Below are 27,478 nucleotides of genomic sequence, written 5' to 3'. Positions count from 1 at the left end.
ATCTCAGTTGCACTGAGAGAGGGGAGTCGCTGACAGGAGTGTACATTGAACGCTACAGTACACTATACAGGTGCAACAATACTGGCTTAAAATTCCATTTAAATCTCCAGTGGAAGAAACCACCCCGAAATATACCCCATCTCTCCAAATTCCTCCTTCCACCAGAACAGAATTCACCAGCCTTCTTTCTCATTTCACCACATCACAACTCCCAATCCTTCTGTCATCTTTGTCCTTCCAGCTACCTTGTACTTAGCTTTTCTCTGCTCACTTGCAAGACTTCAGTTCCACCTTGCATCTCCACTCTCTTCCCCACACTCCAAACCACTCCGAGCGCTTGGCTTTATTACTCCTTTTCCACCTTCCAGGCTGTCACATTGCTCTGTGCCCCTCTCACTTGGCACGTGCTGTCCCTGCTAACATTGCATTTCTCTGAAGCCAGTTTTTCTCCTTCCTAAGGTTACATAAACAAACAAACAATCCTTCCTTGGATATTCAATTAAAAAAAAAATGAGTTCTAATGAATAATTATATTTGCCCACTTCTACTGACATTTTAATGAGTTAGAAAGCCTGTTTCTTTCAAAAGGAAATGTCAAAGTATAATACTGTATAAAAGATTAAACGTGTTACTGTTTACGTCGAAGCTCAATGAAGTATTTCTAATAGATATGGAAGATTTTTACTGATATTATAACAGATTAGGAGGTCATCAAACTTGCTGACTTATGATATTTAAAATAAATTTCAGCATTTAATACTGTTTTGGAATGTGCTGGAATGTGTTTACAATTCTTAACAACATTTAAGACAGTCTATCTCGAAATCTGAGGGTTTTTTAATACAAGAAAAATATGAAAAACCTAAAGCAATAAACTTCTCATGACAAATGAGTAGAACATACCCTTCTTGCACAAGTATTTCCTTCAGTTTATTTCGAACTTCTAAACATGTAGTTAGGAAACAAACAAACAAATAATTGCTCTCTGGAAGAGGAACAACCATACAGCAGTAGCACTGCTATAGCTACTGATACAACCTATAGGATATTCCAATGTAAACAAGGCCTCTGAAGCCCAGCCTTGGTGCCATTTTTGCAGACTGTCCTCTGTTAGTACAAACACTACTACACTTTTCCACAAAAACATGAAGGAGAAATAAATCACGATGAGACAGTACTTCATCCCAAGAAGAACTGGCTAAACCCCAACTCTGCCAATACACAGTGGTAAAATGGATTAACAAAAAGGTTTTCTGTGAATAAACATCATCCTCCCATCCACAGGTAATTAGGGGGAGTGAAATTATTGAAGTTGTCACAGATGAGGGGCAACAACCTTTCCCTCCCCCCCATCCACCTGTGCTTTAAAGGACCCTACTGTGGCATAAGGAACTTTCAGACTGAGATTTTATTTAATTTTTTGCATCCCTCCACTGTGGCCAGTTTGTCTTAAAAACCATGAGCATATGCATTTTTGTTTTCTAAGATTCGCTAAGTGTAAAGGAAATTGCTTGATTAAAATCCATCATACTACTCAGTGGTAAATTCCTCTTCCTTACCGGCAGGCAGGCAGGACATTCCTGCAGGTGAGGAGTTCCCAGGCACTAAAGACCTCAAGGGAAAAATTCATAAACCTCCACTCAGGCCACTTTAAGTGGCCCCCAAGGACCACCTTTCCCAGCTCTAAAATAAATTTATAGCAAACCTAAATAAACAGGCATTCCAGGTGCATTAGTCTGAAGTCCCAAACCTTTCAAAATTCTCAGGAAAAAAAAAAAAAGCCACCTGTGATGCATAGCAGCAATAACACCCAGCTGCTCTGCATCACTGCTCATCAGTCTCTTCCAGCGGGTTTTGCAGAGGTCAGTCTCGTTATCTGCAGGGAGGAATGGGGAAGCTGAAGCAGAGAACACTGTCTGCAGTCATCCTGCAGAGCCACAGCAAAACCAGAAACAGATGGCAGATCTCCCAACTGCTAGTCAAATGTTCCGTCCATTTGTCTATGTTATCAGTTACACATAAGGTAATGGTTTTCGTAATAAAATGGAAAGGATATTGACACTCAAGGTCTCATGCTTCTCCCCACCTCTCATACATCGGAGCATCCAGCCAGACTCTGTGCCTCTAGCCCAGCAAGTCAGAGCAGACCAATCCTAGTTTAAAGAGAAATCTAATTTGGGCAGAAAAAAAAGCTACCACAATCATGGGTCTCCTGCAAAGCAACCCACCTCTGTGCACAAGCACACGTGTGCATATATTGGGAGAGAGGGAGGGAACGTAGAAAACCACACTCAGACACTTCCCTTCAGTAGGAAGATGGCAAAACACCATCCAAAACAAAGAGCAGATTTTAGGGCATACTAGAAAATAAGTTTCTGAGAATATATCTGCTTGATGGCTCAATACTGGAGCTGTCACGTTGCAGGTAAGTACCATTCCCGATCCCAGAAAATAACACAGACACCTCTTCTGGAGCAGATTCTACCCCATTGGTACATTTTTTCAGTGTCCTTGCCCAAGACTGCCTAAGAGAGGACCTGTGAGTGGTACAGGCACATACAGTACAGCTAAAATGGAACAACATCACCTTTTTTTAAAATATACTTAAATCACACACATACACAGGAACCCTCTGATAGGCCCCATATATACGCTACATAAATATTCTTGACATAAGCATTAGTCTGCCTATTGGGCTTTCAGTAAGTGTTTAAACGACTCTTGTCCTGGTTAACAGAGCTACTAAAAACATGGGAAATCATCACTAACTTTATGGCTATCTTCCTAGCGTGTATTGGCTCATACTGCAGCATTTCTTCAAAGATCATTAAGATATGATTAACTGCTTCAGGAGAGACCTTACCTGATGAGTGATGCTGCCTCGGATGTCAGAAACCATAGCAGAACCTCTCTTTGCTACTGTCATAGCAGGAGCTATCTCTCCCGGCCATGAACAGATTGCCTTCAGCCCCAGCGAAGTGGGCTGTAAAACTCTTACCTTCTCCCTTTAACCACTGAAGACAATTTTCCTCCTGTTTCATCAGGCAGCAAAAGCAATCACCTCTTTAAGCAGCAGTAACTGACACCTATTTACTAGGTAATTGCTGCAGTTAAAGGGGATTAAGCACTGAACTCTCCTTGGGTGATAAGGCAAAGCCACCCCTGCAGGCTTTCCAGATACACCTAAGCTCAGGAGAGAGGGGGGGTCCAGCCAAGCTTGCCCAACATGGCGGGGGGGGGACACATGCCAGCTAGCCCCCAGGGCTTCCTGCAGCCAGGACCAAAACAAGATGAGAGCAACCTGAACAGCACAAGGTGGGAAATAAAAGAAAAATACCAAAGCAGCGACGGCTGGAGTGGAACAAAGCCTACCCAAGGGAGCAGAAACGCAATGTTAGTAAGAAGAGGTGGTAGAAAAACCAAGCAGGCTAAATCCTGACTAACTAATCCTAAACTAACTTGTGCTAGGAAATCATGCTCACGCTGCTCCACCAGGCACATTGGTACAGGTGAGTGGTTTGATCTGTGCATCCCGTCCAGGACACAAAACACGCCGGCTCACAAACTGAGAGCTGCCACCCAACTGGGGTTCAGCACGTTACGTCGGGCAAACCTAATGGCACGACAAGGTTTCTCTCACCCAGAGTTCAAAATATTAGTGAGGAAAACAAAGTCCAAGAAAAGAAGCAACATTTCCCATCAGGAAAATTCCATAAAGCTCATTTTAACAGGTTCTATTGCCCCTTTCTTCCGTTTTTCCTTTTTAAACATGACATTTTTAAATCACATGGTTTACTGACACACAAACACAAAAAAAGCTTTGCGGATTCTTACCTCAGAAGTGCAAATTCCACATTGTCCCATGGTTTAAGAGAAAAATGTGACACTCAAAAACGTCGCCCTGTTTAAATGTTATTTTATTAAATATCTTCAGTTCAAGGTTTCATTGTAACAAAGCTATGAAGGTTCTACCAACATTCAGACCAAACAAACAAACACTAGCTAACTTTAATTATTTCTATATCATGCAAAAATTCTGCATCAAATGCCTTCCATTTCCTGTTTAAAATGTGATATTTATAATATATATTATATAGATGCTTATATTAGCCCCATAAGAGAACATTAAGAATGCTAAAGGTGTACAGCTGTGTTTGATAATGGCCATACCAAGCTAAGGTTCTCATTAACTTAAAAGGAAACAAAACAAACTAAAAACCCAAAAGAGAGTTTGTCTCCAAGACTGTGCAAAACCAAAAAACCCAACAGTTCTGTTCTTTTTAAATTTTCTCTGAAAGATGCAGATACTTAATACAGAGGGTTTTCTTTTTAATTATTAATAATCATCAGGTAAAGAGACAAGGAAGATCAGACCTAAAGAAGGCATGCATAATGTTTTGTATTTATCTTTTTTAAATGGCATTAATTGTAATCTCCTGTTTGCTCTCACTTTGTGGCTTTAAAAAAAAAAAAAAAACAAGTCTGAATAAAATATCAAGGCTTTTCACTTTTCCACTTTTCCACTGGCTTAGTGCTGTCTTAAAAAAAAAATGTTTCAAAATAATAAAATCTAGTGTTTGCCCCCCACGGGTTCAATCCTCACACTCCTCCTTGGGGTGGTGGAGGGAGGAAGAAAAAGCTCAGACAAAGCAGGGGAGTGTGGATGGTCTTTTCCTTCTTCGCGGGACAAACTGATCTAATCCTGGTGTGGGATAGTGCCTCTCTAAGGAAGGCAGCAGAGCGCTGTCTGTTGCAAAGCCACAGCTCCAGTTTGTGCAACAGATTTTCAGCATTCTGCTAAATAAGGATTAAAATTCCAAATTGTCTGTCTTCGCTTCGGTAGCCTGTAAAAAGGTTGCCTCGCGCTTAGCATGCCGTCAATGCAATGGCTTTAACTCCCTCCAAACATCCACAAAATGATTTGGGGTAGACAAAAATTCAGGTAAAAACTCATCCCAACTTCTTCCCAAGTGATGCCTTCCCTTGGTCAACACAAATCCCCCCCCCGGTGGGCCAGAAAGGCCATTTTCTTCTTGGGGCTAGGCTCCCTCCTTGGTAAGGTCAACAAAACACTTCCACATTCCCCACCCAATGAATAAAGGAAATAGACTCCTTTTGCAGCAAAGAAAAGAAAAAAGGAAGATGAATTGGCCCAAAGGACAAACATCAGATCACATGTGCTAATTCCCTAATTCTGCATCATGAGGTATCCTCAAACACCCAGAGGCAACACAGGGAGGTGGCCTGGAGTCCTTCGGGCTACGGTTTTTGAGGTTCTGATCTGATAGTTTTCTGTGTTACAACATCACTGTAAAAAATAGAAAAATTACCCAAATAAACACTAGGAAAACATGACACTTACAAACATCAGATGGGTTATAGTGGTGGGGAGAAGCACCTGGCGGGGGCTGCTGGCTCCCACTGCTATTTTACTCGGAGACCAAACAAATCAAACAGGAGGCCAGGTAACCCCTTTTAATTCTATGGGTGCATATATTTCAGTATAAAAAACACACGCTATTTATGCCTCATATAGGAGTGTATGTGCAAGTCTTCATAAAGAACATAACACTAAGGTTTTTGTCTGCTTCCTAAGGAACACGTGTTCTGCAGCACTGTGGATCCCAACTATGCTACTAGAAAGGAAAAAATAAAATAAAATAGAAAATCCCATACATGTACCCTCTTCCTCTAAAATCTCTGCTCTTAATGCAATGCCTTTTCTGTTTTGTTAAATTAAATAAGCTGGCTTCAAACCTCCACGTTTGGCCAGGTAGTGGCTGTTTCTAAAACCAGTATCTCTGAAGAGCAAGCTTCTATTTAAGTTATATTCACTTAAACCCATTTTTTTTTTTTAATCCCTACTTCCACCTATAGTTTTAAATCAACATCCCATTTTGGTTTGTTTTTTTGTTTTTTTTTCTTTAAAAAATAAAAAAAAAAGAAGTCTGTTTTGGGATCCAGCAGCTGAGCAACCAGCTTTCCATAGCGTTCTTGCTGTGCAGAAATCGAAGAAGAAACTCAGGCTGAAGTCAGTCTGCCGGGACGCAGGGAGAGATGCGCCTCCTCCTCTCTCTCTCTTGAACCCCAGTCTTCACACGGGCTCCTCTGGGGTCTCCTCTGGGGTCTCCTCGCCACCTCCCACCGACTGCAGTGGCAGCACAGCCTGAAGGTGATGTTAACTTCCACCCTGGCTTCGCGGAGCACAGTTCAGCCATCCGCTGCTCAAGCCGCCTCCTTTTATTTTTTTTTTTTTTGTTCTCCCTTTCTTTCTCCTTCTCTCTCCTTCACTTTTGCTTCCCCCCTCACTTCATTTCTGAAAGATGTTCCAGCTGCTGCCATTTTCTTAGCCCTGGGGGAGGGGGCACGTTGGATAATCTGTCATTTATTTAGCATTATTCCTGTTTTTTATTATTTTATACAAACAACATGTCTCTTTTTTTTTTTTCTTTTTTTTTTTTTCTTTTTTTAGATTTAAAAACACCTTCGTACAGCAGAAACAGACACGATGGATCCATGGAAAACAACAGAAAGGCAGCGCCCGGAGCATCAGATGCATGCAGGGTTTCGTGCATTTGGCTGCTGCCTGTTTGTAATTTGTATTTTTTTTTTTTTTAACGTCAAAACAGACATGACCGTTGCTGTCACTCAGGCACTCCAGAGCTGCTTGCTAAGAAGATATTGCCCTCCAGCTGAGTATCTCCACAAGTTGCTGCAGTCAGGAAGAAGCAGTGTCCACCCGGAAAGGAGAGGTGAGAACGGGATGGAAGGAAATAAAGCCAAACATTAGTGGTCACAATTAATAAAACACGTTTTCTACAGGCTAATTATTTGGTGCAGGCAGAAACCCTTCCTAACGCAACACAAGAGTGGGGCTCATAAGGAGAGCCCTGAAGACAAGAGGGACACACTTTGCCTTCCAGGTGGCTGGGTTTGCCAATGAAAATTAACTACTTGCTAAAATTAATTACTTGCTTGACTGGAGCAGACCTGGGTCCACTGTCCAATAGCGACATGTCCCAGAAGCTGAAGAAGTTTCCCAAGGGCTGATCTTAAGAAACAGTTTCTACCTCACTTCCAACTGGCTTCTGACTTGAACTGACACTGAAAGATTGTTCTTTCTTTTTTCTTTTTTTTTTTCCTAAGTCTTCAGTAATTTTGTCTCTTAAATTTTTTAATATTTAAGCAAATGTATAAGCTTTTCTACAGTTTCGCAAAGCTGTAGCCCTAAAGATTGCTTTGGGCAAAGGCTCCTCCTGGCTAATCTTGTGTCAAATTATTGGATTTACTTTGATCAGTTTTAAGTTTGGGCTTTTTCATGTTTGTTTAGCGTTGCCCTGTCATGAAAGTGTAGCCAAAATCTTCTTTCTACCATTTCTTAGTTTGCAAATCTTTGTAGCAAACTCTCTTATTAGTCTTCTCCCTTCTCGGTTCCTACTCTCTCCTTACACACAAGTCCTCTGATGAACTTCAATCTTCTTTTACATCTGCAGTTTCCTTTTCAGATGACTTACCCCAAACTGAACTCTGGTGAAAATTCCAGGTGAAAAGGCAAACCACTTATTCTTATTCATCTCATTCCTTCTTCATCCCTACCCTTCACTGCACGGGGGCCAATGCTGCTCCAAAATGATTCAGTGTGTTCAGACGGGGGCTGCCCACACTGACCCCACTCCTAATTGCACATGGTTACACCTCCGTCAGAACCCAGAAATGCACACAAATATTTCAATTTAGTTTACAGGTTTGTAAAATTATTGTTTTAACCAACATTTTGTGGTTTGGAAATGGCTTCTGCTCTGCCCTTTTCAGAAACCCTCCAGCACATAATTTTGGAGGAGGTACAACATTTCGGCAGCCAAGCCAAGGAAATGTACCTCTCCTGTAGCAGCTAACACTCTCCCCTCCTAAGCTTCCTCAGAACTCCTGGGCATAGCCACTGAGACACACCGATCTTTAATTTAATAATTTCTTCTGCACCTTTTTTTTTGGGCTAAATCCAGGACAGAAGTCTCCCTCAGCATCTCTGTGATGAAAACTGATGCAATTAAGTTATTTTTTGTTTCCCTGCAAAGGCTTTATCCTGCTCGCTGCCTTCCTCCTGGGAAATTCAGCTGATTGTCCAGCTCTCTGGAAAGCTTCCCTGCTTCTGGTGCCCCCAACTGGCTTTTGCTTTTCAAATTCCAGCTGTGACCTCTGCAGTTTGCTTGTGATAGCTCACATTCCTTTCTGTTGCCTTCAGCAGGGCTGAATCCCTCACAAAACGTAAGAATAAAAACTGCTCTTGACTTCAGCCCAAGTAGCACACAAGACCAGGACTCAGGTCATCCTCAAATGACCACATTAAAAAAAGTTTGTCTTCCAGGTGCGTATACTTTTTGTGATTGCTCTTAAATAGAAAATCTTTAGTAAAAAGGTCCTAAAATTAAGAAACTTAGATCTGAAGTTCTAATTTGAAGAATTTGAGGAATTTGAAGATCTGAAGATCTTAGATATGAAGGTGACATATATGTCAGCATAAAACAAAAGGAGACAGAAAGACTTTGTACATCTAACTGAGAGAAACCATTAAGGCGATAAACAAGAATGCCTAAATGCTGCAGAAGGAAATGGATCTGCTGTTCTTCAGGAGCAAACAACACTAGTTTCTTCATGTCAAATTTTACAATCAAAGTTTCCTCCAATGCTGAATTGTGGCAAGCTAATTGGGGGATATTTTAAATCCTCCAATATTATTATTAGGTTGGATTTTTTTCCTTTCAGTTTTCTCAACATTGTACACTAAATAGCTTGTGCTAATCAGACATTTATGTGAATAGTAGTAAAATTTATATGAATAAATCTTTACTCTCATGGCATAAAAATTGTTCTATATAGATTTTACAATATCCTCTCTAGAATATGACATTCTCATAAAAAAAGTTCTCTGAAATCACCAGCATGTAAAGGTAGATCCCCAATGGCTGGGAAAAGAGCAAACCTGTGCAGAGTGTGAGATGCTCTTCCTCCCTGCTCTGGATTGGCCCTCTGTCTGGGCACAGAGCTGAGCTCCTGGGAGGAAGCACTGCTGCTACGAAGGTAGCTGTGCCCAGGAACAGCCGCCTGGCACACAACTCCAGTTGGTCAGGTGCAGCAGATAGTCCTACTGAGTCCAGAGGACAGGGCTTAGAGAAAGGAAGACCAATTGGCCAGCAGTGATTTTTAGCCTACAACTAAAAACACATCTCTCACAGCTAAACAGCCTTGACCACTGAATTCCCACATAGGGCAGCCTTGGCTGTGTGTTTGATATGCTCCTTCCCTGACAGTCCATACCCGTATCTGATCCTCACTGGAGAGGTGCTGCAGGAGCTCCAGAGCAGTGGTAGTGGACGTTGAGCCACTTGCCATCCCGGCGGTGCCAGACGCGGGTCTCCTCGGACTGCGTGGTGCGGGGCCGGCCTTGGCCGTCGATGTACTGCGTCAGGCGGATGTAGGCGATGCAGGCAGCGTCTTCACCGATGACGTGGACGTGGGGGTTCAGGATGGTGGTGTGGATGGGCTTGCTGTTCTTCGACAGTACTGCCACAACATGCAAAACCATCAGCTTCATTTTTTACTGCTAAGAAGGAACAGTTTCCCCCCCCCCCGCCCAACATTCTCCAACCTCTCCTGTAGTCTACTCACCTTCCACTGCATTCTGGGATACAATAAAAACTGCTCCTGCAATTTTCCAGGCAAAATCCAAGCAATTCTTTCCCCTATCACCTGCTCTTCTTAGGAACTGTGCACTTATTGCCTAGAATCCCCTGGCTCCTTTGCTCCTACTTCTTCTGCAAAGCACACTCGCCACTTTTTCAACATCAGTGCTGCTGTTTCTTCAGTTATAGGAAAAGCTCTTTTAATTACAGAATATTGTTGCAAAGGAGTCAATAATCAGGAGATCTTTTAGCTAGGCCTGCATTAAATAAGAACAAGCCTCAGAGAAGTGTTGAAACTCAGAGCACTAAGAATTGCCTATACTAAGGACCTTGACCTAACCGCCAAAATAAAACTAATTGAACACCTCAGGATTTAAATTTCAATTATGTCACCCTGTAGAGACATCCAGGAAAGGAGACAAATCCACTAGAGTATAAATGATACCATTTCTCCCAACTCTTTTTCCTGCTCCAGGCTGACAAGGTGACCCTTGCATCCACGTCAGAGGTTCATTAGGTATTAAGAGATCTGAAACCGTCTGGGAAAAACTCAAAGTGAAGGTGTGACTGATTTGTGCATGACTATCTTTATGTCTGACCATTCAGTATGTTTACCCCACATACACGTTGTTTCTATAAAAATATGCTCATTTTTTCCACTTCCATATCAGTAGGAAATCCGGTGCCTCAAACTTTTAAAGCTTGTGCAGTTTCCACACTTAAAAAAATATTTGCACCAGGCAAACCATATGACTACAGTAAAGGGATCTGGGGATTACAATTGGAATTGTTGCTGGAAAAGGCTTTTGAGAGAAAGCACACTGGCTCTTATGAATGCTCCACAACTGATGCACAATCGAGTTCTTGCTGGTTCTGATAGCCAGTGAAAACAAGGACAATTTCCCCCCTCCCCAAAACGTGGCATAAAGGAAGATCAGAGAGAAAGCTGTTGGTGTTACCAAGGCTACCCACTCACAGTTCTCGAAGTAAAACTTATGGAAATCCATTCCTTCGACCAGGTTCCCCAGTGCTTCAGGTTCAAATGAGGTCAAGCCAGGATCACAGATTTTTCTGCAAAGAAAAGCACCACGGGTTTACAGACGCATTTAATCCCAAGGGCTATTTACACAGTGAAGCGCTGGCACGGCATTTGGGCATTCGACTCGCACCCTGTGTCCATCCAACTGCTTCCCTGCTCCAAGGAGTAAGTTCCTGGAGGACTCAGTCCTACTGCAGCAACATGGAGGTGGTTCTATTTGGCATTTCACACAAAACAAGCCTCTAGGTCTCTGCCTTTGCTTTTATTCTCTTTCTACACATCTCACTGCCCTCCTCCTCTACTTTTCTTACGAAGCCAGGATGTTTTCCTGTTGTCACTCCTGTCGCTGTTTGATACCTGACTTCTGCTTGACATTCATTTAGAGTGCTCTACCACATCCCTACCCCTAATCGATGGAGGCTAAAAAGAATAAAACTTTTTATCATTCCTGACTGCCCAACGACTCTTCAGGCCCAGGAGACAGAACATCACTTGCACAACAAACCAATAAACAACCTCTCAGAAGACATCTGTACTTACGTATAAGCTTCAAAGTCTCCATTGTTGATGGCTTCTATCAGCTGCTCTGTTATCTTAATGATCTCTTGCTTACGCACTGCGAACAAGAAGAAAGAGCAATTTAACTGTGGGTAAGACTTCAACAGGAACATGGGGCTAAGTGGGTGCTTCCTACAAGCAATTTGCAGAGCACCAGTTAGTCTAGATCTCATAGGATGCTGCTCCCTGCATTCTGGAGATATGCAGTAATGACAGCCATCCACATGAGAGCAGGGGGGCAGTGGTATGAAAGGGGAATGGTGATCCCGTAATGCAGGGAGAAAGGAAATAAAGATGTCAATATTCAATTTTATTATTTTTTTTTCTTCTAGAAAGATCTAAAGCACCACAGGTGTCTCCTGAATGACAGCCTGAGGTGCTTCTGGGGAGTCTGCCCAATGAATGTCAATGAACCTGCCGATGTGAAGCACTTGTCTGGCAGCTTAAGATGTGGAAACCCTTCACCACAGCAGGCACGTACAAATCTCCACCATACAGGTCAAGCCAATTGGAAAAAGTCTCCCAACAACTTGCCTGTCACCATCACCAATACCTCAGCTATTAGAAATGCTGCAAACAAGCAACTGGGACATGTAGGGATGAGTTCCGCAAGCTGGAAAGACAACCGCAGCAGGATGGATGGGTTGGATGAACAGGTCCTAGCTATGTACTAGTGCACACTCTGCTCCTCAGGCTTCTGCCAATCCCTAGGGCACAGTTCTTTTCAGTACTCCAACAGCATTGCCATTCTGGACTTCAAGATGACTGAAGATGGGACCCAGCTGCCTAGTGTTACTTGGCCCCTCTCTGGCCACCACCTCTGCACTCTGTTCTCTTAAGTCTCCCACAGCCGACTGCCCAGGTGCCATCCCCTCAGAGGTGTTCCATCACCCAAGCTGATTTCAAGAGTCCTTAACACTTGCAAAGTTTGGGTCGGCTCTGCTAAAGAACACAATTCCAGTTCTACGACTGTATGTGCACCACGTGTATGCCTGAGCCTGTACGCACACCCTCACATCTCTTCAGCCTTCCCCACACTTTCCCTGTAGGTACAAAATCCTGCACGTTATACAAGCATTTAGGAGATGCTCTAGCATGATCTTCAATGTTACCAAATAATTTACAATTCCTACCACCAGAAGTGGAATTTATCTACCCATATGCATCTAAAATGTAGGTGTCTGAAATGAAACCAATCACCTGACACTTCCTCCTTTAGGCCCTGAAAGAAATAGGCACTTCTGGAAGCCTCACCTGAGGCATCTCAGATGATGCCTATTGTTAGGTGGGCGGTGTTTAATCCAACCTACCATCAGTAGACATCCAAGTCAGGGAAGCTTAATTCCACTCTAAGTGCCAGAAGACAACTGCCCTCCCCTGTAAACTTTCACCCACGTGTGCATCTCATCCCACCATTGGTAAGTGCGGCTGAGGACCAACAAGATGATGATCTCACTGGCTATAAAAGATGCGTGCACCCACTCCAGAAATCAGTTAAGAGAATTATACTACCAGCCAGCCACAGAAACATCTCAGATGAGGGAAAACTGGCTCCTAATAGTAAGGAGGGCTGGTTTATATGTATACAAGATGTATAGATGTATACAAGATGTATACACAGGACATATCAAAATGACACAGTGGGCTATGTCTTTTGTGAAAAATGTCTTTACAAGCAAGTCATCATGAAGCAGGGCTACTTGTTGGACCTCCCTCCCATGCAGAGCACACACAGATGTAGGCCATGTCCGGAAGATTGGACTCCATGGGAAAATCTGTCCCTTTGGGATGAGTCAGGACACCTACAGACCACAGCCACCACGTACTGACTCATCTCAAGGATGTCACTTCCCAAGTGTCACCATGCAGCAGCACCAACCGTGCCCTTCAACACAAGTCCATTCCATCAGACTGCGCTCGTCTTCTTGCTCTCACTACATGTCCCGAGCTACAACCAGCACACAGGAGGCGGGCTGCTTTTATTCCCAAGGACGGAGACCCCTTGGGATGTCACGAGGGAAGACATTCAGCCCTCGGGATGTCACGGGGGAAGGCATTTGTGCCTGCCACTCCTGATGAATCCACAGGGCCTCCTAACATACACTGCGGAGGGGCACAAAAGGGAGGCAAAGCATGCACCGGCACGGAGTGTCACAAAACCAGCACAAAAGTGTCACTCACAGCTATTCTACTGCCTTTTATTTTTTTTTTTTTTTAGTGCCCCAAGAGGCAGCCCCACCACAGCCACCAGCAGAGGGATACAGATGGGGACACCGCGGGGGCGGCAGCGCTAACAAAAGTTTCCACCCCAGCTTTTTTTCTTCCTTTTTTTTTTTTTTTTTTTTTGAGTGCCCCAAGAGGCAGCCCCACCACAGCCACCAGCAGAGGGATACAGATGGGGACACCGCGGGGGCGGCAGCGCTATTAGCGGGGTCTGGTTTGCACCCCGGACCAGGGGGTCACCCCGGGGGTCTCCTCTCTCCCCACCAGTGGAGGCGGCAGGGACCAGCCAGCTGGATTTTGGGGGCACCCTCTCCCCGAGGGGACCAGGCTCGGAGTGGTGCCCTGTCCCTTCTCGGACAGACCCGGCGTGGGGGGACAAGGGGCACGGAGGTGGAAAGAAGAAGAAGTCGGGGGGGGAGCTTGACATCTACGGTAACTAGTACTAGTTGTACTACTCCACTACTGCTCCCCAGCTGCTAACTTACACGGTGCACGGTTAAGTACAAAGGGAACTACTGGAGTTAGCAAAGGCTCCGACCGAGCACGCTCTAACTCCAATGTCTGCCCTGGGCTGTCCCAGGCAAGAAGCTTCTCTTCACAAGACTGTGTAGCTGCAAAACAAATGTAAGCATTAAAATAATAAACAAACAAACAAACAAAACAACCAGAAAGCAAAAGAAAAACCAACACAGAAGTAAAAAAAAACAAAAAAAAAACCAAACCACACACACAGCCCCAACCTTGGTGGGCACACAGAGACATCCACATCCCAGCAAACTCTACCCGCTCTCCTGCCTCTGTCACACACCAGCTGGGCCGGACACTGCTCAGAGGGGACCACCCCACCACTGAGGGGACCCCTTGGAGCATGGTAGCAATCACACTAATGCTGCTGGAGGTGGTTTGAGGGTGACCTAAAACACTGGTGAGAGTCGTGACGGAGCAGCACGAGGGCAAGTACGGGATGCGAGCGAAAGGGAAAGTAAGTAGGGCATCCAAATCACTGCAAACCTCAACTGGGAAGGGAGCGGGGCGGGAGGATGCTGCCCCACTTGGCAGAGAAGCGTTTTGGCACTCCTCAGCCTTCCAAGCAGGGCCTTGCTATGAGCAAGAGGAAGGAGTTAATAAGGAAGCAGCGATGGACAGTTCACAGAAAAAAGGACTTCAGAAGAGATCATTTCCCTTCCGTTCTGGCTGGGCAAAACACCTTTCCCATCGCACCTCACCAACCAGCGGTTTGACATCCTTAGAGCTACTTCAAAAATAAGGAACAGAGAGGCTCCAACTGCTGCATCGTGTGAGATGCTGGTGCTGCGTGCAGGAAAGCAGGGAAGGCAGACAGGAGGGGACAGGAGAGGGCATGCCTGCTCCTTCATTCCCAGACCGACCAGACATTCCTGACTTACATTAAGGTTCCTTCCATTATAAGTTTTAAATAGCTAGTACGGTATGTCTGTGTAGGGGAAAGGCTGGGAATGCCACCTAGATTTTCTCCAACCTGCTAGCTTTTTTTCCTCATTCATCTTCAGAGTTTCTCCAGCCACGGGCTCCTCTGAACAGGCAGCCAGTTCAGGAGAGATGGGGCAGACGGTACCACAGCTGGCAGGCTAACCACGGTACCAGCAAAACAGACACGCAAGGTAAAGCTCACAACAGAGAAATGCTCCTCAGAGCCAACATTATCCAAGGATTTTTCCTTAGAGCACCAAACAACAGATTCAGAAATGCTCTGGGGGGTCTTCCAGCAGCCACAGCCTCCCTCCCAAAGCATCCATGAAGCAGTCTGTAAAAAACTGGTTTTCATTCCTTTTGTACTCCCCGAGCACCGTCTGTGTCTGAGGTGCTCAGGTGTCGAAAAGCGAGACCGAAGGCAGCCTCACCATCCCCTCCACAAGCAGCCCCACACCATGGCCCCGGCCACCACAAGGACACCCAAAGAGATGCAGCGACTTGCCCGAGGAAACCCCGAAAGGCAGTGTCCCTGCAGAGATCTCCACCTCTCCCCCAGATGAAAGCAAGGGAATGAAATTAGCTAGGATGAGGTTCTGGGGTGGGTTTTTTGGGTTTTGGTTTTGGTGTTGTTGGGTTTTGGTTTGTTTGTTGTTTTTTTTTAAAAGGGGAAGGAAAGGTTTGGAAATTTTCAATGTGCGAAGGAGGGTATTTTGCAGGAAGGGAGATGATTTCTTTTTGTTCTGGAGTACTGGAAATGAAAAAAATCAACGTTCTGTAAGGAAGTTGAGGAAAAGAAAAACCTTGGGGAAGGAGAAATGGGAAAGGTGGAGGGAGGGGTGGGAAAAAGATGCCGTGAAGCACTGCACCCCTGGACTTACTGGCTGAGAAACAGAGAGAAAGCTGGGACTGCATGGACTCAGTCTGTGTTTTGCTCTCACTGTGCCTCCGTCCTTCAAGCACTGAGCTGCCGTCCCCGGTGGAGAGAGGGGGAGCTAGCATGGCAGGGAATTAAAACACAAACACAAACAGAACACGCAAGTTCAGTAAATAAAAAAAGAGAAAGGAAACAGGAGAACATTAAAGAAACCACAATGCTGGGCACAAAACATGCAGGAGTATCCTCCAGGGCAAAGCCAAGTAAGACAGCTCTACAAACACGGGCTGGCTGTGCAATTTACAATGACACAGGATGGGGTGGAGGGCGGGGGGGGCACTGCCTTTAGTCCCCCCCCTCAGTGAAAGCAACATATCCCTGAGGCAACTGTCACCGATGGATCCTGCACCACAGCAGAACAGATCTGCGTGACCTGTTGTCTATTGAAAACAAGAAGTTGGCAGAGGAATTAATTGCAGAAGCACTTCCCTTTTCCCAGAGTCGTGGCTCTGCAAAACACCAAGAACTCCAGCACCCCGAACCTTTTGCTCTATTTAGTTTTGCTTGAGTGCTTGCTTAGCTGAAAACGTGGAGGGGCAGGAACAGAAAAGGAACACTGGTGACCACTGCTACACTTAAAACGGAAGCACTAAAATTACCAGAGCTGGCTATAGCACAAACCATTACTGTGCAAGCTCCTTCCCTCCCAACCACCACTCAAATGCTCCCTTTCTGTTAAAATCATAACACAATTTTCTAACCTCTGCCAAAAAAAAAAAAAAAAAAAATCTCAGTTTTGATCTGCAGCAATGTAGCCCAATTCTTCACAGATTTAGCCCTGGCCAGCTGCCCTCCTTCCCCCAACCTTCTGTTCCAGTCTTAGCTGTCCTTTCCTTACAGCATTTATATTCCTGATTTACAGGACCCATTGGCTCAACTGGCTCTAGTCTGGGACCTCCCCTGAACAAAAGCTGCCAAAAGAGACAAAGTTCTGGACAAATATCTGTTCTGCACATATATTCAGCAGAGATTAGATAAATCAGTCTCATTACCACACTACCAAAAACCATCCAAGTCCCCTTCCCTCAAAGCTGGGTTCTTAAAACACGGATTACTCTTTGGCGAAAAGGTGGGAGGTAGAACACTGTCCTGTAACTAGGGCAGGTCTTATCTGAAACAATCTGTATTGCAGAGCTTGCTCCCTCACTGGCATGTGTTTCTGCTCCCTGTGACTCCTCAGAAAAGGAGCCAGCAGCTTGTGGGTAAGGCACAGGAAAAGCATCAGGAGCTAGCCCAGCTGACAGAGGTGACATTGCTGCTACACCACGGGGTCAGCATTGATTTTTTTTTCCCCCTGGATACGTAACTCTGATTGACTACAGGAAGAATGCTCCAAAACGCAAACTATTAACACGTTTGCCTCAGAACACAAACTGCATTCACCCATCCCTGAACCTGCCCGTTCAGGAAAATGCCAGCTCATCCTTTTTTAGGGAGGTCAGGGAAAGGACAGCTGCTCAAACCACACGAGCAGACACGGGACTCAGAGCTCCTGCACCTAAAGAGTTCTACAAGCACAGAATATTTAGGATGCGGTCACTGAAAGGTGTGAAATCTCTTCTCAGCCTCTCATTCTGCTGGTATCTCCGTTGAGAACATGAAAAATCATTTCCATTCAGAGACGATAGGCTGAGAATGATCTTCATCTTAGAAACAAAAAACAGACCCAAAGAGGGGAAAAAAAACCCCCACATGTGCATGTCACTAAAGGGATTCCCAGAAAGGAGTGAGAAGGGAGACTGAGCAGTAAGAAAGAGGTTTCAGCTCCCTGTAACCTACAGGGAAGCACAAAAACACAACAAGACTCCAAACTTCAAGGGACTAGTAGTAGGGATTTTCCAAGCCTAGAAAAGGACTGGAGATGAACAGATTATGATATTTGCGAGAAAAGAATTCCAACTCTGAGACAAAAAACAAGTTAGCTCAGGGCAAACAGTGTTTATATACCACAGAGGCCAAGTCAGCTGGTTCCCCAATGCATGGCCCCCACCGTGACAGGAATGACAGCGTCACGGCAAATTTATGAACTGAGTCAGACCCAGAAATCTGGGAAGCTAGTTCAAGGCCACGATCGAATCTCCAGGATCCCCTGCCTGCTCTTAACTTCGTTAGAAATTACGGGCAAAACACCTACCTTTCAGATCCTCGTCTTCGGTCGTGGTGTTACAGCTCTCTGTGGAACCCTGCACGGCAGAACAGAGCATTACCAGGCATCAGCAGTCGGGAGCAGGAGTAAATAGTTCGATTTGTTTGTGAAGGAAGATAGGGAAAAAGCGCAAAAACATTGGCAGGGATGGCAGGGAGAGGATGATACAAGGAAGATTTGGATGGAAGCAGGCCAAATATTAAGCGAAACAACAGCATCTCTGCTCAGCTTTTGCGTGTTTAAGCCATTCAAGCCATCCACCCAGAACTTTTACAAGGACAGAAGTTACTGAACTCTGTCAAATTGAGATCAAATGGGAGTTGCTTCTGTTTGGAAGAAGAATAGCCACAAGAAGCTAAAGAAGGGCTCCTAGGCTTCCTCAGAGAAACGGGTCTCCATTTCCAGAAGGAAAAAAAAAAAAAGTGCTTAAGTGCCTGTATCTTCTCTTCCACCCCACATACGAAAGAGAGCGGTGATTACACACCACGTAGGAAAGAGATGATAATATTTGACAAGCCGTCCCTACTCAGCCTCTTCCAGAGATCCACAGCCATACAACACAACCCTCCCAGTCTGCTGCCAACAGTATCCTGGAGCATGCTACAAACCAGACGTCAGGAAGGTAGAAACCAAAGTAAGACACACCAAGACGAGAACGACAAGAGAGGAGCGGAGGTTTCTCTGGCAACACTCCCATCCCTTACCTTTATGCCATCTGTAGCATTATGGACAACAGTTGTTTGAGGCTCCTAGGAAAGGATGGAAGAATCATTAAACTCCAGTTCCAAAGCATTATCTCTCCTTTTTTTTTTCACTCCCCAGCAAGTGGAGAAAAGGTGACTGACATAAAAATTAAAATAAATCAAACCACAAACTCCAAACAGCACACGTGTGCTTGCGTGCGCGGCACACACCTCCTGCACAGAAGGTTTCTTGAAGAGAGAGAGGCTGCACTAAAAAGCTACAGTCGCAAGGAGACAAAGCCCCCAGCTTCCCTGCAATCGCCCCCAAATTCCCAATTTGCCTCCAGGGAACCAGGCTGGCACAAACGCCAGACGGCAACCCAGAGCTCCCTCTGCAGCTGCTCATGAAGTAAAGCCCCCTCAGCAGCATCCTCGCTGCAAAATGCTTCAGAAGAGGGAAGAAAGGATAATACTGAGCTGGGGCCTTTGTCTCCCAGGTTTTTTTTGAAAGTTTCCCAGCTATTTTACCCTAAAAAAGGGACATTCATAATTTCCATGATAAAAAAAAAGGAGTAAGCCAAACCACCTCAATGCCTCTCAGAGAGGAGCTGGGAAGGGAACTGGGCTTTGAAAAAGAGGCATATTTTTCTAAAAGTCTCTAAAATGAGATCCAATTTCAATAATAACAACAATAATTAATAATTTAGAAAGGCTCCCTCGATATCAAACCCATAATGAACAAAGCCAGTGAAGGGAAAGCAGAAAATTATGAAGTGTCCCAAGAACCCTGTGCCCTACAACAAACAACAAAAACACCACGTCCCCTCCCATGCCTCCCCCCCCAAAAAATGCCAAATCCAACTCTCCAGAGACACACAACACAGAGCAGCTACCGGGCCTAAGGGTGCTAACGAGCTCCTGCGCTCATCCCTTCGCTACCGGGATAAGACTTCAGGATCCTGTGCCATCTCCTCCCACTGCTGTCACTCTCGTAGGGTGGCCTCATAGCAGGGACTATGAGGGTGCAGTGATGTGTCACCCATCACGCTGCTGCCTGATCTCCTGAGCATATACCGAGGCAGAAAGCACCAAGCTGTGCCATTAAACGTAGTAAGGCACAGGGCAGCCTGTGAAGCCCACTACACACAGCCCAAACCAGAAAACACTAGCCCAGCAAGCCAGCGAGCTACAGGGGATCAACCACATCAACCACTGAGCAGGCCAAATGGGGCCACCAAAGGATTCCTCTAAAAACCCTTTGCCTGCCCTTTCTTCTGGGGTGTCCTGAAGTCCATCCTCTGTTTCCTGGGGTGTTGAAGAGTGGATGGAGCTTGCCACTCTCTTCTTCCAAACCAGCCTCCCCAAAGCCAGCGGGAACAGTCGAACAGGACACACGGAACTATACAGGGATGGCACACGGGGAAGTCCAGGCAAGCTGCGATCCCCACATCCAACCACAGCTCCGCTCAGCACCCCCTCCCCAAAGCCTGTGAGGCTGTGACCAGGCCCCACAGCAGCACAGGGACACAGACAGAACCAAGCCAAAACACAAGCTGAAACAGAGCAGCACAAGCAGCACTCGGGATGGGGAGGGGAGGGGAAAGGAGAGAAAGGGAGAGGACAGAATCAAAATTAAACCAAACAGGGGAAGGAAAAAAAAAAAAAATGGTTGGGGAAGATACCATGGACGTCTGCACTGGGGGTGTTTCTTTTGCAGTGCTTACTATACTGGTTTTGTTGTTGCTCTGTGGCTGAGACAGAAAAACATGGTTTTAGTTCCCCTGCTGGGCAGCAGAGGCAGCAAGAAAACGACAGTATTGCTTCAACCCCAACCATCTCCTCAGACCCTCCCCTTCCCACAGGCTCCATCACCAAGAAAAGGGAGGAAGGAGGAGCGCTGCCCAGGTGGCTGGACATCATCCTTCCCTCAGAGGCAACAGGTGGTGTAAGGGATGTACCAAAACCCAAATGTGCATGGACTGCTAGAGCTGTAAAGAAGGAAAACAGAAGGGGAAAAAAGGCAGCAGCCCAAAGGGATGGGGAGAATCCTGCAATGAGCACCAACAAAAGTATTTGGTGAAGAAGAATGAGAGAGGGCAGCAGTCCCAAGAGAAAAAGACTGTAGAAGTGAGACACACAATAGTCATGGTGCAGTCTCAAATTGGAGGTCAAATGGGAATTGTGTCTGAGGAGTCCCAATGTGTGTGGGAACAGTCCTAGATATGTGATGATGCTGAGAGTCCCAGGGAATCTACTGATGCAAGAAAAAGTGTGATCAGCCCTAGAAAAGGTAGAAAAAAGCAAAGGTATGGTGTGTGGTGTCCCTGCTGTGACCTGAACAAAGAGACTTCAGGACCAAAATATGGGAAGGGATGGGGGTAAGACACAAGGGAAAGGCCATGTAGTTCCCCATGTAGCAAGTCCTCTGGATGGTGCCCAGCAGTTTTTCTGCCTTTGCCCTCTTCAGTCTCTCTTGTAGCTGTGGTAAAAGAATGAAATCTCCATTTCCTGCATTCACACAGCACGACAGTGAAGCAGTCACCAGCTTGCTGCAAAGAAGCGTCCCACTGAGTCATGTACATCAGTTACGTCAGGAATGAGCAAAGTCTATGTTTGTAGGAAGATGAACCTGTGTCCACTACCATGTAGTTCCTAGCCCACAAATCCAGTCAGTTGTTGGAGAACTAGGTCCATGGTTACACTGCCATGTAACTGCCACACCAGGCATACAGTAATCCAGTCAGTTGTTGGAGAACTAGGTCCACAGTTACACTGCCATGTAACTGCCAACCAGGCATACAGCTACATCAGTTACGTCAGGAATGAGCAAAGTCTATGTTTGTAGGAAGATGAACCTGTGTCCACTACCATGTAGTTCCTAGCCCACAAATCCAGTCAGTTGTTGGAGAACTAGGTCCATGGTTACACTGCCATGTAACTGCCACACCAGGCATACAGTTCTCCTGCTGCCAGACACCAGTGAGAATGTCAAAATCAGCACTGCAGGAGCCTCACTCAGCTCCTTGGTTTACACATCAGGGTACCGGATGGGAGCTCACAGCAGTGTGACCTCTCCATCCCACCATTCTCAGGAAGTGCAAACTCATACTGCAAAACATCAGGCCCTCCTCACCCAGCAACCACCACAGAGAACGCAGAAGTCAAATGCTGAGCTGGAAATCATTTGCCAAAGGGCTTAATCTGTCAACCAGAGACAGATCCTATGAGGTTGAGACTTCACACACACCTCCTAAGGCTTCAGTTTTTCTTCACAAGCAGCATGCCTCGGCTTAGCTATCCCTTTTGGAAAGGGAGAAAGGAGAAACAGAAGAAGGTGGGGCAGGTGGAGAGGGGAGAAAGTAAAAGAGAGAGGCAGGAATGAATTCTTTCAAAGTCTATGGAAAAAAGAAAAACCATACGACACACCCCAAAGCTAAGAAAGGAGAAACACTTCACAAATTAGTCTTTACTGCCTCTTCCTATACATCCCTATATAGTCCTAACACTTCAGCCTTCCAAGAGCTTTGCTTCCTGCATGTATTTAAGAGATGACAGGCTGCTGTGGATGTTGGGAGATGAGCAGATCAACCTGAAAAAATGAATCCCAAGCTGTTTTATGGCATAAACACAACCAAACTTCTGGCAATGCCTGGGTCTGCCCCTCCACAGAGCACCGAGGTTCCTCTGCTTCTTCAGAAACAGTGATCCTAATGCAGAGATCTAGCTTCCAAATCTCTCCCAGCGAGAAGAGCACAGCCCATTTTTCTTAGTCCACTGGGATAAGAAGATCAAAAGTTAGCATGAAAGAAGCTACGCAAAAATACTTCTGATTTTTTGGAAGGCTTTATAACAGGCCAAATGGGAAAAAAAAATATATAAAAATAACACCACCAAAACATCCAGGAAGCCACTGCTCTGAAAAAAAGTTGGCAGCAGCTTTTTAGGAGTGGGATGTCACCTTACAAAGTGCAAACCCACGCACACCCAAAGCACACAGCCTACTCTCCACACTGCGCCGAGCTCCCAGGTCACCCATCACACCCTTCCCCAGCCCGTGGCCTGAAGAAGACCTAGGTATCATGTTTGCTACTCCAGAATCACATAGCATTTTTATCCCAGGACAGAGTCCCAAGGAACTAAGAGGCAGAAGACTTAGCCTAAGGGTTTTTCACAGCTCTTTCTCAGATGGAGGTATCTGACACATCAAGTTTCCCACACAGAGTCATGTCTGGTGGCCACTAAGCCAACTGCCCTTCCCCTGGAAGACTGTCCTGCTCTTCCCAAGTGCCACAGCCAACTCTCACCCCTCCTTCCCTGCCAGCCAACATCACAGTCACCAGGCAGGCTAGGACCCTCGGTAATTCACAGCGGTACAGTTAAAAGAGGCCAAATCACCTAAAAAGGTGCCAGGCCCTTCTTGAGATCTACACAAGACGATTAGTTTTGGCACAGCAGTTGGCAGCGCTTCCTGAGCTCGACGAGAGACAGACAGACAGGCACAAACAACACAGAGGGTGCAAGAGAAAGAAAACAGACCAGTGATCATATCGCCAGGGACACACATTTCTAGCCAACTAAAAGCAAATAAGTACCAACACATGGGCTGCCTCTGGTTGTTTAGCCACCTTCACTGCTTCCATCTTCTCCTGGGCTGACACTTACACGGTTTACATATCCCAGCTGCTTTAAAATGACATGCAGAGGGAATTTCAGTTTTGCTGGCAGTGGGCAGAAAAGAAGGGCAAGAAAGGCACAATGAACTCCTGTCCTGGAGTTTCATAAAGGCAGGGCTGGTGAAAAGTCAGTGCCTCACATCAGATTTTCCAGGCAGTACTTTGGGATTACTTTTTTTTGCATTCACATAGTTTTAAACTGTAATTAAAGGAGGAATAGGAGAAATATCTTCCAGGTCGTAATGTAGAAACAAATTATTCTGCTTTCTCAGTACTGTAACATTCCTGCTCCTACCTTCAACAGGGGAAAGATAATTTCTGTTCTTTTTCTATGTAAAGGAGAAAAAGCAATAACTAATTTTTTTTTTACTTTAGTTACTGTTCATATTTCAGTGTCAGAGACAAAGGCATCACCAAATGGGCTATGTACAATTCCTTACAATATGGCACTGGCCAATTTTCTCTTTGCTCCCTTGAGAGTGGATTTGACTACTTTTCTGATAAATTCCATGGACGTCAAACATCTGAATGGATGACAAAAAGGAAATGAGTAGGACAGGGGAGGCAGTTACTGGGTGTTTGGTCATGCTGGGGATACATAAACGAGATCAGGACAAAAGGAAGTTTTGGATTATAAAGGCTCTGACAAACCTTTTCAGTAAGTATGCTAAAAAAAGAAGTGACCGGCAGCTCTGAGCTGCCCGGCGGTGCTGTGCCCACACATTTCATCTCAACAGTGGAGCCCCATCAGTTCTCTGCCACATTTGGAGCGACTCCCAGTTTGTTCTACACTGCAGGGCTCCCACACCAAGGATGACGGGCACCAACGCCAGGCAAAGCACCTGCTCCTCTTTTTGGCACTTCTGCAACAGAACGACAAAGCCCCATGTCCAGGCAAGGCAGCAAGGACCTGCTCTGCTGAGCCCCAAGGAGAACCACGCTGCCTTGTTCCGTTTCACGCTCGGAGCAGGCAAGGTCGAACGGCATTGCCGGCAAAATGGGAACTGTATGACTGGCCTGGGGGCCAGACGATCACAGGGCCCTTTTAAGTGAGGACATGGACCTTTTTGGTGCACAACGATCCCCCCCCCTCTCCCGCCGCCGCCGCCCCCCTGCACAGACATGCTATGTAGGGTGATGAGCACAAGCCGAGCGTGCATGGCATGAGAATGGCGGAACGCACGAATCGCAGGCAGCTTACGGGAGGTGCTCACCATCAAATGCACACTGGAGCTCGACTTCCTTTTCTGGACACACCATTGAGAGAGGGAAAGAGAAGGGAAGAGAGGAGATGAGAAGAAAAGCACAGAAACTATTCACACATTAGTGTGGCCAGCAAGGTCCCCCCTGCCAGTAATGCTCCCCTGGGGGCAGGTAATAAGCAGCAGCAGAAATGCACAGACACGCGAGAAGGTGATGCTAAAAAAAGAAGTGACCGGCAGCTCTGAGCTGCCCGGCGGTGCTGTGCCCACACATTTCATCTCAACAGTGGAGCCCCATCAGTTCTCTGCCACATTTGGAGCGACTCCCAGTTTGTTCTACACTGCAGGGCTCCCACACCAAGGATGACGGGCACCAACGCCAGGCAAAGCACCTGCTCCTCTTTTTGGCACTTCTGCAACAGAACGACAAAGCCCCATGTCCAGGCAAGGCAGCAAGGACCTGCTCTGCTGAGCCCCAAGGAGAACCACGCTGCCTTGTTCCGTTTCACGCTCGGAGCAGGCAAGGTCGAACGGCATTGCCGGCAAAATGGGAACTGTATGACTGGCCTGGGGGCCAGACGATCACAGGGCCCTTTTAAGTGAGGACATGGACCTTTTTGGTGCACAACGATCCCCCCCCCTCTCCCGCCGCCGCCGCCCCCCTGCACAGACATGCTATGTAGGGTGATGAGCACAAGCCGAGCGTGCATGGCATGAGAATGGCGGAACGCACGAATCGCAGGCAGCTTACGGGAGGTGCTCACCATCAAATGCACACTGGAGCTCGACTTCCTTTTCTGGACACACCATTGAGAGAGGGAAAGAGAAGGGAAGAGAGGAGATGAGAAGAAAAGCACAGAAACTATTCACACATTAGTGTGGCCAGCAAGGTCCCCCCTGCCAGTAATGCTCCCCTGGGGGCAGGTAATAAGCAGCAGCAGAAATGCACAGACACGCGAGAAGGTGCAGAGAGAAGTCACCATTAAAGACCGTGACTACACACCAGGGGAAAGGACAGGGTTGAAGACCCCATCCACTCAGACGTCGAAGTCAGAACATAGGTGCCCCACACACTGATGAGGAGAGGAGAAGAGGGAGGAATACATCTTCACGAGATGTGGGATGCAAGGGGGTGCCTCTCTGCGCTCTCCCACCTCAGGAAACCGTGCAGCTTCCCCAGCCACACTGAAAAGGTGGATAGAAACCCCCTGTGTGTTCACATTTGGAGGAATCAGAGGTGTGTGTGTTTGCAACCAGAATCAGAGGGTAGGGAGGAGGATACAATGGGAGGGGCATCCCCAAGGGCTAAAGAAAGAAGAGGGAACTCCTGTGCGTGGGGAGGAAAAAGGCTCCCTCACACAGAAACTGGGGCTGACTGGAGAGGCAAGGTGCACCCATGCTCAGACACAGAGGAAAGGAAAGCAAAGAGGTACTCAACAGCCAGAACACCTTGTGCTCTCAGATACTGGGAGAAGAACAAGCAGGGAGCAATGCTCAAACACAACCCAACACTACCTTCTTGGACTCGACTCTTGCTCAAAGGCATCTTCAGTTCACACCAAACTGCACTCTCCAGTAAACCAGGCTCAGCATGCATTTCTCTGCTCTTTCACTATGATCTTACTGTCATCCTGTCCAAGCTGGGCCTAGCAGGTCTTTCAGCATTACAGTGTTACTCCTTCCTCCTGCTGTCTTCACATATATTTTTTCCATCTATCCTTCTCCTTTGGTACTATCTAGGCTACTTCTCTGCTGCTTTCTACTCATGGGGAGGTACTAGAGAGTCTAGCTCAGAGTACTGTAGGACAGCACATCTCAGCCAAAAACTACAATAGTGTGGGCTCAGCCATGAAGCTCTGGACTCCTGCACGCTGCCATGGCCCACCTCTGGAGCAGCCCTTCACCTCAGTACAGGCCATGGAGTTGTACCTCCCCATTTCACACACTTACTAAGTCTTCACAGCTTTCATCTTGAATATTGCTTTTGTCCCTGGTACCCTCACATCAGAGCTCAAGCACACGTACAGACTGGCACGTCTTTGAGAGCAGAAGTACACATGAGCCACTTATACCCAGAGCCACATTCCTAATCACACCATACAACCCAGAACCAAACAGCCACTGCACAAACAGACTCAAACTAGCAAAGCTTCTGGCTCATTTGATTTTTAATTCCAATATGGACAGACTCCAAACACTGATCTGTTCAGTATTTGGCTGCTCACCAATCTCCTACTTCATGGAGGCACAACCATTACCTGGTTTGCAAACGTGGGATTCCTCTCATCTTCTTACAGGAAAATTTAGCTTCTCCACAGGCTTTTCCTCAAGCTAGAGCTAAAATAGGATGTACTACCAGTGTATGAATACAATGCTTAGACCACCAACAACCCAGAGGAATCCCTGTACCCAGTCACAACAGGGGATTTTTAAATGGGAGAAGTGGAAATTCACACCATCTGAGGAACTGCTCCAAAACTTCAGTTTTTGTTTTTAATGTATGCTGTAAGTTGCAGAGAAACAGAGGCTATATGGATACTTCAAGGAAACTTCTCTCTAAGGAAGATGGTCTCATCTGAAGTTCATATAGATTTCCATTGAGTTACGAAAACAAGAAAAGGGGCAGAAAATGTTAACAGACAAACAAAAAGTTCAATATGAAAGGAGAGTCACCCAAGTCATACAGAAAACAATCACTCTCCTATATTAGAGGTATAAGTGGCACTGACACACGAGGAAACAGATCCCTCTGTGGATCAGAATTTAATTAGAGTACAATCTAAATTTAAAACAGCGTTGGTCTATTAATGGGACATGATGTATTGTAGAAATCCCAGAAAGCACATTATTACTGGCTACGATAATTACAGGGGGAAGAAAAGCCAGCT

At 46.0% G+C, this 27,478-nt stretch overlaps 1 protein-coding gene across 1 annotated transcript in view; it reads right to left on the bottom strand.

Annotated features, from left to right (window-relative positions):
- Positions 1–3,899: 3,899 nt before the first annotated feature.
- Positions 3,900–27,478, bottom strand: part of CAMK2G (calcium/calmodulin-dependent protein kinase II gamma) — a 186,209-nt gene continuing 162,630 nt past the window's right edge. The window contains exons 15-24 of the mRNA XM_014956159.1: positions 25,355–25,387; positions 20,398–20,466; positions 18,737–18,781; positions 18,021–18,069; positions 15,831–15,944; positions 13,986–14,111; positions 11,260–11,335; positions 10,657–10,751; positions 9,316–9,561; positions 3,900–6,712 (exon numbers count right to left, since the gene is read on the bottom strand). Coding sequence (XP_014811645.1) covers positions 9,329–9,561; positions 10,657–10,751; positions 11,260–11,335; positions 13,986–14,111; positions 15,831–15,944; positions 18,021–18,069; positions 18,737–18,781; positions 20,398–20,466; positions 25,355–25,387 — 840 coding nt within the window. The 3' untranslated portion in view covers positions 3,900–6,712; positions 9,316–9,328. The remainder of the gene's footprint in view (positions 6,713–9,315; positions 9,562–10,656; positions 10,752–11,259; positions 11,336–13,985; positions 14,112–15,830; positions 15,945–18,020; positions 18,070–18,736; positions 18,782–20,397; positions 20,467–25,354; positions 25,388–27,478) is intronic.

Source organism: Calidris pugnax, unplaced genomic scaffold (genome assembly GCF_001431845.1).
Source record: "Calidris pugnax isolate Ruff unplaced genomic scaffold, ASM143184v1 scaffold196, whole genome shotgun sequence".
Lineage (NCBI taxonomy): Eukaryota > Metazoa > Chordata > Aves > Charadriiformes > Scolopacidae > Calidris > Calidris pugnax.
This window is presented reverse-complemented; position numbering and strand designations above follow the sequence as displayed.